Source organism: Oncorhynchus gorbuscha, unplaced genomic scaffold (assembly GCF_021184085.1).
Source record: "Oncorhynchus gorbuscha isolate QuinsamMale2020 ecotype Even-year unplaced genomic scaffold, OgorEven_v1.0 Un_scaffold_13:::fragment_6:::debris, whole genome shotgun sequence".
NCBI lineage: Eukaryota > Metazoa > Chordata > Actinopteri > Salmoniformes > Salmonidae > Oncorhynchus > Oncorhynchus gorbuscha.
The window spans coordinates 62,250-73,374 of NW_025744600.1; the positions used below are offsets into that span (position 1 = coordinate 62,250).

At 44.4% G+C, this 11,125-nt stretch overlaps 1 protein-coding gene across 3 annotated transcripts in view; it reads right to left on the minus strand.

The window, feature by feature from the left end:
* The window catches only part of LOC124016965 (phosphatidate phosphatase LPIN1-like), a 48,898-nt gene extending 38,210 nt beyond the window's left edge, over nucleotides 1-10,688 (minus strand). The window contains exon 1 of one of the 3 annotated variants that reach the window (XM_046332297.1): nucleotides 10,371-10,688. In XM_046332297.1, the coding sequence (XP_046188253.1) occupies nucleotides 10,371-10,430 (60 nt within the window). In that variant the 5' untranslated portion in view covers nucleotides 10,431-10,688. Of the gene's footprint in view, nucleotides 1-623; nucleotides 821-10,370 lie in introns of those variants that run through there. The other 2 variants (XM_046332296.1, XM_046332298.1) reach the window with 2 other exon arrangements.
* Nucleotides 10,689-11,125: the final 437 nt, after the last annotated feature.

Below are 11,125 nucleotides of genomic sequence, written 5' to 3' on the forward strand. Positions count from 1 at the left end.
TGTACAACTGACTAGGTATCCCACTTCCCTTCCCCACTGAGTAGAAGTCATGTGACTTCCCATCCAAAGCAGTCTGGCAGTCAAGGTTTCCAAATAAAATGGCCATGAACTGGGTAGAGAACATATTCAGGTGGCCCATTTTTGTCCAACACTGGTCCTCATCAACTGACAGTATTTAAAATATGTTTACAAATATATTTTAGGTTAATTGCGAGATATGCTGATGCATAACACAGATACTGCAGCAGGCGACAAGCATGACCTAACACAAACAGCTGTTTATATAAAACACCGCGGACACAGAATCCTTCACATTCCGCCCAGTTTAGAATGCGTAAATAACAACTTTGGGAAAATGAGCCGTTGTTTATGACCATAGCCTATTTCAATCTCCATTGCATCAACGCAATTATGAACATAAGTGCAGTCTGTAGGTTATAAGAAGCGGTCCTTGCCATAACGCCTGGCAATTGATTCATATTTTTTTTAAAGGAAACGAGGCTAATAATAACACATGCAAAGATGATCTGGGTGCAGCTATCCGTCGATAAGAAATTACACCGAAACTAGAAGAATATCATATGGATAAATAGCCTAGGATTCACAATCGCATTCATACGTACATTATTGAGGACGAATTGTCGGTTCAGAGTATTTTAGCCATTCAAATGTCTTCCGCTGTGTCGGTAAATCTGCGTTTCTTATTCCAATTCAACTATTACATTGTAATAGCGAACGGAACCTTTCCGTCATTTGATCTTCCGCTTGGCGGTGTGCTAAAGCGCGGTGCAGATACTCATCCTGTCACTGGAGAGAAAAACAACCCTCCCTATACTCGGCTGGTGACGTAGCACGGCGTAAAACCATCCATGGGAACCAATGGTAGAACCCCGCAGCCCACACATAACAGTACTGACCTTACTAGCTACAGAGTAACACGTGTATTGGACAGTGTCGTTGTTAAATCTCAGATCAGTAGGCTAACCCATATAGGCTATAATTTCTTCAGTCGAAGAGGTGAATTGACATATTTTCAGAACGTTAAAAGCGAGGTGGGGGCGAGGGGGGTGTAGTCCAGTTGGCAGACTAAAAGTCATTTTGTAATGTCCTCCACAGATGTAGGAAAATATTCATATAAGTGTAAATATCACCGGGGTTATGCAGAAGACAGCTGTTGGTGAGGTGACTCCTTCATCCAATAGCAAAGCTTCTTTGCTTACGTACTATGTCTTGTCAGCAATGAAATGATATAACCTGCGACAGAAGCCAGCCTGTATATATGGCTGCATGCCTGGCAGGGTTGGGTAGGTGACTTTCTAAATGTAATCTGTTACAGTTACTAGTTACCTGTCCAAAATTGTAAATCAATAACATCATTTCTGGATCAGCCAAACTCAGTAACGTAATCTATTTACTGTCCGCTACTTTTTGATTACTTTCCCCACCACGCCGTTCTGATTACTTTCCCCATCAAACATATTCGGTATGTCATCATAGTGGTCTCTGACTTGTGGTCAGACTCGCTCAGGTGGAACAAACTTAAACCTGCGCCGATTGTCAACGCTGAATTGAATGTCATTGAGAAAGCAGGAAGGTGTCATAATGTATTTTTTTTGCAAAACATCCTTTCTGAATTTAAAAGTAATCCAAGAAATAATCCTCTAGTCTTTCAAAAGTATCTGTTATCCATTTACAATATTACTGCTAGTAACGTAACTGATTACAGATACAGTTTTTTGTGGTAATCATTTACTTCCCAAACCCTGATGCCTGGCAATGCATCCATTGACCTGTCACCAACTACGCAAATAAACCATTTTCTATAGGATCCAACAGGCCTATAGGTGAGAATTCCCAGAAATACAATACATAGCAACAAAGTGTTTACAATGGGAACTAGGACTGGGTAGGGCAGGCCAAGTGGCATATTTACAGTAGCTGTAATGACAGTACTTCAAGCCAGTGACCGTGCCTCTTTTCCTTTCTTCTACAATGCCTGTAATCAGGGCAGGGCCTGGTTTGTTGCAGGTGCCTATGGGCTCTACGGGGCAGCAGAGCGAGAGTAAGAAGTGACTAAAAAGACGATGAGGGTGGAAGAGCCCTGAAGCTTGTTTCAATGAGCAATGTGATTTAGTAGATACAGCCATAACTTGTGCGAGTCCTCAGGGAAACTCTGGTGACTAAAGTTGCAAGTACCGGCACAGGGACATGTTTGAGTATACCTAAAAAAACAAACACAGCAAGCTACGTTGTTGTTGCTCAGAATTCCAAGAACACGCCAGAATTCCACTCATTATGACATGACAGCACGTTGTGAGTGCTGGGCAGCCAGAAGGGGAATAAGGCTCTGGGCCCGGTTACATAAAGCATCTTAAGTTCATTTCCCTCTCATCTTTCCCTTGAAGTTTCCTTAGCTTTAAGTCAGTCGCACAAAACATTTTAAGGTGAATTTCTCGCTGACATTAAGTGAAAAAGTTAAGGGTGTTAAGTTAAGGTCCCTCAAGTGCTTCATTTAGTATGGATATCAATGTAAATAACATTTGTGGAGGTGTTTGTTGCTTTTCTCTGACCTGGTTTCAAAAGGAAAACATCCACTAGCTAGCTAGCTACTTAGCTAGACAATGGAAGGTGCACAACCCATACCTAGAAAGCTGCTGGCTAGCTAGCTCAGGCAGGCCACCAGTGATACAAGTCAGCTTTCGACATCCATCCATGTCTGAGGACAGTCGGGAAATGACATGGAAACCGGCCACTAGGGGCATCAGTGAGCGCTGTTGCCTTCAAGTAGGTTTCGGTTTTGCTAGAGCATTGTGGATGGGGAATGGGCATAAGCATCTGCCTCTGATCACAAAGGTTGCATTTTCAAATTCAGCGATAGAAAGTTGTTTTTCATATTTTAGATTTAAGCCAATCCTAAACCATTTCCCTTACCTTAACCATCGGAATTAATGCCTAACCTTTTTCATTTGTATTTGTTTTATTTCACCTTTATTTAACCAGGTAGGCTAGTTGAGAACACGTTCTCATTTACAACTGCGACCTGGCCAAGATAAAGCAAAGCAGTTCGACACATACAACAACACAGAGTTACAAATGGAATAAACAAACATACAGTCAATAGTACAGTAGAAAAAAAAGTATATATACATTGTGTGAAAATGAGGTAAGATAAGGGAGGTAAGGCAATAAATAGGCCATGGTGGCAAAGTAATTACAATATACCAATTAAACACTGGAATGGTGGATGTGCAGAAGATGAATGTGCAAGTTGAGTTACTGGGGTGCAAAGGAGCAAGATAAATAAATACAGTATGGGGATGATGTAGTTGGATGGGCTATTTACAGGTGGGCTATGTACAGGTGCAGTGATCTGTGAGCTGCTCTGACAGCTGGTGCTTAAAGCTAGTGAGGGAGATATGTGTCTCCAGTTTCAGTGATTTTTGCAGTTCGTTCCAGTCATTGGCAGCAGAGAACTGGAAGGAAAGGCGGCCAAGAGAGGAATTGGCTTTGGGGGTGACCAGTGAGATATACCTGCTGGAGCGCGTGCTACGTGTGGGTGCTGCTACGGTGACCAGTGAGCTGAGATAAGGCGGGACTTTACCTAGCAAAGACTACGATGACCTGGAGGCAGTGGGTTTGGCGATGAATATGAAGCGAGGGTCAGTCAACGAGAGCATAGGAAGCCGATTCTAGATTTAATTTTGGATTGGAGATGTTTAATGTGAGTCTGGAAGGAGAGTTTACAGTCTAACCAGACACCTAGGTATTTGTAGTTGTCCACATATTCCAAGTCAGAACCGACCAGAGTAGTGATGCTTGATGGGCGGGCAGGTGCAGGCAGCGATCGGTTGAAGAGCATGCATTTAGTTTTACTTGCATTTAAGAGCAGTTGGAGGCCACGGAATGAGAGTTGTATTGCATTGAAGCTCATCTGGAGGTTAGTTAAGACAGTTTCCAAAGATGGGTCAGAAGTATACAGAATGGTGTCGTCTGCGTAGAGGTGGATCAGAGAATCACCAGCAGCAAGGGCGACATCATTGATGTATACAGAGAAGAGAGTCGGCCCGAGAATTGAACCCTGTGGTACCCCCATAGAGACTGCCAGAGGTCAGACAGGCCCTCCGATTTGACACACTGAACTATATCAAAGAAGAAGTTGGTGAACAAGGCGAGGCAATCGATGGAGAGAAACCAAGGCTGTTGAGTCGATAAGAATATGGTGATTGACATAGTCGAAAGCCTTGGCCAGGTTGATGAATACGGCTGCACAGTATTGTCTCTTAACGATGGCGGTTATGATATCGTTTAGGACCTTGAGCGGGGCTGAGCTGCACCATGACCAGCTCTGAAACCAGATTTCATAGTGGAGAAGGTACGGTGGGATTCTAAATGGTCGGTAATCTGTTTGTTATCTTGGCTTTCGAAGACCTTAGAAGGGCAGGGTAGGATAGTTATAGGTCCGTAGCAGTTTGGGTCTAGAGGGTCCCCCCCTTTGAAGAGGGGGATGACCGCGGCTGCTTTCCAATCTTTGGAAATCTCAGACGATACAAAAGAGAGGTTGAACAGGATAGTAATAGAGGTTGCAACAATTTCGGCAGATCATTTTAGAAAGGGAGGTTCCAGATTGTCTAGCCTGGCTGATTTGTAGGGGTCCAGATTTTGCAGCTTTCAGATCATCAGCTATTTGGATTTGGGTGAAGGAGAAATGGGGAGGCTTGGGTTGTGAGGGGTGCAGTGCTGTTGACCGGGGTAGGTGTAACCAGGTGGAAAGCATGGCCAGCCGTAGAAAAACGCTTATTGAAATTCTCAATTATAGTGGATTTGATAGTGTTTCCTAGCCTCAGTGCAGTGGGCAGCTGGGAGGAGGTACTCTTATTCTCCATGGACTTTACAGTGTCCCAGAACCTTTTGGAGTTTGTGCTACAGGATGCACATTTTTGCTTGAAAAAGCTAGACTTAGCTTTCCAAACTGCCTGTGTATATTGGTTCCTAATTTAAGAATTCTGAACTTAACCCTCTAACCTAAAAAGTTCATAGTTAATACGTCTTCAGGATCGGTGTCCCGTCCACGGGACGGTTGAACTAACGTAGACTAATGTGATTAGCATGAGATTTCAAGAAACCCCCCAAAAAATCGTAGGACAGACATATTTCATATGGGCAGAAAGCTTCAATTCTTGTTAATCTAACTGCACTGTCCAATTTACAGCAGCTATTAGAGTGAAATAATACCATGCTATTGTTTGAGGAGAGTGCACAGTTATGAACTTGAAAATCTATGAATAAACTAATTAGGCATATTTGGGCAGTCTTGATACAACATTTTGAATAGATATGCAATACTTCACTGGATCACTCTAAAACTTTGCACATACAGTGCTGCCATCTAGTGGCCAAAGTCTAAATTGCGCCTGGGCTAGAATAATTCATTATGACCTTTCTCTTGCATTTCAAAGAGGATGATACAAAACAAAATGGTTGTTTTTTTTAGTTGTATTATCTTCAACCAGATCTAATGTGTTATATTCTCCAACATTCCTTTCACATATCCACAAACGTCAAAGTGTTTCCTTTCAAATAGTATCAAGAATATGCATATCCTTGCTTCAGGGCCTGAGCTTCAGGCAGTTAGATCTGGGTATGCCATTTTAAGCCAAATTCAAAAAAAGGGTCCGATCCTTATAATGCCTAAATTTAACCTTAAAACACTTTGAAATTTGACGTCTGGAAAACATGGGTGAACGTCTAATTCTGACGTGAGACTGTGAGAGCTTGTAGCGCTAGCTACCTCCACTGTAAATTAGCTTGACATGCTCGAAAGTAATAGAAACAAAAAAAAGAAACAAAAAGAAACACGTTTTATTATTTTCCGTGTCAATTTGTTTCTCCTGTCTTGAATGTAGAATTTCTACAAGTTCGACATCCCCAAATAAATGTGCTCTCTTCGATTAGAAATTCAGTCAGTGAATCAGGTCGTCTACATAGTGACAAGAGACTCTTTCTGCCACACGTCCTTCAAACTACCGTAAAACCCTTAAAAGAGGCCCTTAGCCAAGCAAATGTTTGAGGGGCTCTATGCAACACCCTTAAACAATTCCCATAGCCAAGGGAAAACTATTCCTTAAGGTTTTTAAAAAAATACTTAAGGGAAATACTCAGTTTCTGCAGGAATTGGGGCCCAATGTAAAGGAAAACTCAGGGGTGGGCTGTGTGTGTGCACGTGCTTGCATGTGTGTGTGCATGCAGCCCCTGTCTCCCGATTACGAAACAGCCATTTATTACGAAACAGCCCACAGTCATTTATCTGGCAACAAAAGAGCCCCGCGGGACATGAGTTGGAACAGAATACACATGTGCAGTGTTTCTAGGAACTGTTAGAATGGTCGGTCATTGTGTGATAGCCAAGAGGGAGGAGAATCTAATGTCCCCGGGCCTCCCCAGAATGTGTATATGACTCCTGAGGGAGGTATAGGATAGATAGGGGTCAGATAAGGGGTTAGGGTCAAATAGGGAGAGCAGCTCTGACTGAGAGACTCTAAGTTGTGCTTTTAACATTCAACTAATGGATCCAACTAATTGACCACTAGAAAGAGCTTTTGAGAGTTCAAACAGATTTTCCACACAAAATAGAGCTGTACTTCACATGACAATGTTTTCAAATATGGCTTTATACAATTGTGTTAAGAGCTATTTACAAATCAACCTAACCATTTGACTGTTGTTGTTGTGATTGTTGACCCAGCACAGTATCTGTGTTTAAACTTTCCTCGCCTGAAGCTGTTAATTTCCTTCCTCAGTCACCTGCCATGTGAGACGAAGAAGAGAGAGGGGGAAGAGAGGGGGAGAGAGAGGGGGAAGAGAGGGTGAGAGAGAGGGGCGAAGAGAGGGAGAGAGAGAGGGGGAAGAGAGGGAGAGAGAGGGGGAGAGAGAGAGAGAGAGAGAGGGGGAAGAGAGGGAGAGAGAGGGGGAGAGAGAGAGAGAGAGAGAGAGAGCGAGAGAGAGAGAGAGAGGGAGAGAGAGAGGGGAAGAGAGGGAGAGAGAGGGGGAGAGAGAGAGAGAGAGGGGGAAGAGAGGGAGAGAGAGAGGGGGGAAGAGAGGGAGAGAGAGAGGGGCGAAGAGAGGGAGAGAGAAAGGGGGAAGAGAGGGAGAGAGGGGGGAGAGAGAGAGAGAGAGAGAGAGGGGGAAGAGAGGGAGAGAGAGAGGGGGAAGAGAGGGAGAGAGAGGGGTTGAGAGAGAGAGAGAGAGAGAGAGGGGGAAGAGAGGGAGAGAGAGAGAGAGAGAGAGGGGGAAGAGAGAGAGGGGGGAGAGAGAGAGAGAGAGAGAGAGGGGGAAGAGAGAGAGAGAGAGAGAGAGAGGGGGGAAAAGAGAGAGAGAGAGAGGGGGGGAAGAGAGAGAGAGAGAGAGAGAGAGAGAGAGAGAGAGAGAGAGAGAGAGAGAGAGAGAGAGAGAGAGAGGGAGAGAGAGAGAGAGAGAGAGAGAGAGAGAGAGAGAGAGAGAGAGAGAGAGAGAGAGAGAGAGGGGGGAAGAGAGAGAGAGAGCGTTGCAGCCTAATCTCTTCCAGGAACTCTGGGTCAAGAATGCATTCACACTGTTGTCATGGGGATGGGGGAGTCGCCTGGGATGGGTTTTGTGGGCCAATCAGAGAGCTGCTGAGGAGCGCATAATGAGTGAACTCTCAACCTGCCCCTGTGTGGGGTATTTACGAGCCATGAGACATTCCTGAGTGGTGGGAGATTCCATTGTTTACTACTATACTGCCATTGTTGATGAAAGGGCCGGCACAGGCTGTTCCGATCCTGGGAGTCCTCAATAAATATCCCACTGTCGCAATGTGACTGACACACGTACGCACACACTCCGAACGCACACACACAAATACACCCCACTACTCCTGTGATATAATGCCATTGGGGAGATTCACCTTTAAGAGAATTTCTCATAAAGTAGCCTTTACCTACATGAGTCCCTATCACCTTGACCTGTTCGTTATCTCTCCCACTAAATACAGTGTCAGCTGTGATGTGTGTGTTCTTCTGAAAGAACAGGCAGTGTCCTGAAACAGACAACACAGGCTGGGACTGATAAAGCCGATGTTCAGTGACCTCCATATATCGTCCATATAGTAGATCCATATGGTATTGATTTCTTTGCGTGGCTGTAGGGTATTACATTGGGGTCAAAGGTGGGTTTCCCTGTTGTTAACATGACATAACAGGATGTGCTGTCTAGGCAATGACCTTAAAGCCCGGACCATCTACCCTGCAGCCATGTAGGGAGATTTAAACCCACATAGAAAGAACAGGTGTCTTTGTAACAGAGGTGGTTGGGTGAACCAAGCTCACGTCATGAGTCACCTTGCCGGAAACCTGAGTACTCAGAAGCCTGATTCACACTATAGGGGCCAGACTGAGCCAATCTGATCTGAACTGGACTGGTTACGCATCAATCATAGTTGCTGGAACCATACGGGACAGGCCATTGCGAAAATATAATATAAACTGTGTGAATCAGGTCTCAGATGGGCTTTAGCCCCCCTAGTTTATGCCTAGATTTTAGCTCAGCGGGCTTCCGCAGTCACACAGGCACACAGACGACCCAGGTTCAAACCCATTCCGTCACACTTTCAGTACCACCAGTACAATATAAGAATACTATTTAATATGCATTAGGGTAGAATTCCTGAGGGCCATTACATGATCATGTTGACCTTTCAGGGAAATGCAGAAGGGAGCTAGATGTGATCTGCAGCCACAATTACTGTACTACCACAATGACGACCCATAACCATTATCATGATTCTTTCCTGATTTATTTAATTGATTAAAAACCTTCCATAATTATGAAACCATTAGTAAAAAAAGATCGAATCCAGCTCCATTGCCTCTACTGTACATGGTCAGAGAAGTACAACTCCACGCCACAAACAGTGTGTTCATCACAGCTAATGGAATGCAGCATTTTACTGTCTCTGTACGTGATGTGGGATCTTAATTTGATCACTCTTAGAAATGCAAACTTGTAGTGTATTCAAGGTTTAAAAAGTATTCTAAACTTTGTCATTTTCACTCTCAAATGTCAGACTTGATTTCCCCTAAACAAACAATGTATCAACCCCTACAAAAAGAAGAAGAAGCCTGTTGTAGCAAACTGCCTCAAAGATCCTACCTCTGTACAACCTTTCAGGTTAAACTCGCTACAGCTGTACAGTACACATGACCATGTTATTACACTTTACAGAGAGTTTCTGAAGAGTGTACACTGTTAATGTCCACCAGTGTGTGTGTGTGTGTGTGTGTGGATAGGAGGGGGAGGGGGGGGGCAATCTGTCCAAGGAAGCCTTTTGAGTGCACAGCGCAATCTGAGACGTTCCCACAGGCCCCCCCCCCACCTAAATCAAATGAAATTGTATTTGTCACATCCTTCGTAAACAACAGGTGCGGGCTAACGGTGAAATGCTTATTTACGGGCCCCTTCCCAACAATGCAGAGAGGAAGAAAATAGAGAAATAGTAGAAAAGTAATAACCCGTTATTATAAAAGTTATAATAAATACACAATGAGTAAAGATAACTTGGCTATATACATGGGGTACGAGTACTGAGTCCATGTGCAGGGGTACGAGGTCATTGAGCTAGATATGTACATATAACTAGGAAGAAAGTGACAGATAAGAAACAGTAGCAGCAGCGTGTGTGATGAGTCAAAACCGTTAGTGCCAAAAGGGTCAATGCAGATAGTTAAATAGTTAACCAAATACTGTAGCTACCCTGACAAATTCTTTAGAAGTCTTATGGCTTGGGGTTAGAAGCTGTTCAGGATCGGTCCTGTTGGTTCCAGATTTGGTGCATCAGCACTGCTTGCCGTACGATAGCAGAGAAAACAGCCTGTGACTTGGGTGGCTGGATCTTTGGCACTTTCTTTAGAGCCTTCCTCTGACAAAGGAATACCCTCCCTCATTCCTCTCTCTCCCTCTCCCCCCTCGCCCACTCTATCCCTCGCTTTCTCCTCCCCTATTCCCTCTCTCCCTCAATGGAAAATGAATGCAGTCATCATTCACCGTTCGATTTCTAAAACATAACCAAAACACAAGCAAAACCTGCTGCAAATGCATCCAACGAGTTTGTAGCGGTACACATTGGACACAGTCATTGCCAGGAATATCCATCCCTCTCTCCCTCAACAGCCGCAGAACTAACACTGTTCCATCCATGTGTGGACATGACATTTAGCTTATTAAGATTGGATAACTCTCCACCAAAAGTACAGGACCAAGCTTCTACCACCCTACATTTTCAGTATCTCTCTCTCTCTCTCTCTTTCATCTCTATCTCCCCCTCTCTCTCGGACAGGCCGACAGACATGCCACCCTACCCAGAACCAGTTGGGACTGGCGTCGTTGCAGAATTCTTCCAGATGTTCCTCTGGGGTCATGGTTCCATGGCACGGCTCGATCCCCACTCAGGCGTAGGATCCTCAACTTGTGTGTGTGTGTGTTAGAAACCTGGTGATCCAACCGACATGTGTGTGTGTGTTAGACACTTGGTGATCCGACGGACGTGTGTATTCAGGTGTAAGAAACCCGGTAGTCCGACGTATGTGTTCAGACGTTAAAACCAAGTAGTGATCATTGCCATTCTCTGTAAGACTGTTATACTGTGTGTGCTCACCGGTCGTTTCTGTGGATGTTTAATTTTACCGAGCGTGTTCTGAGAACCACGTTCCAAGACGAAACCTGAGAGGGCAGACCAGATCCCATCCCAGCTCCTTTAGATGGTGCTGCTGACACCAGGACAACACACGCGTGCACACACACACACACACACACACACACACACACACACACACACACACACACACACACACACACACACACACACACACACACACACACACACACACACACACACTACCTGTATTCATGTGTACACATAGAATACACAAACACATGCATTAATTGCATACACACTGTCATGACATAAATGCATGCACACTTTGATGGTACAAACACAAACTAATACGCACGTAAGCAGGCACGCACACACACACACCATAAGGAAAACATCTATGGGCAGTTACTCCTGGAACTTGCTTTGCTACCCAACTCTTAGCTCCCTAAGTGACGTCAT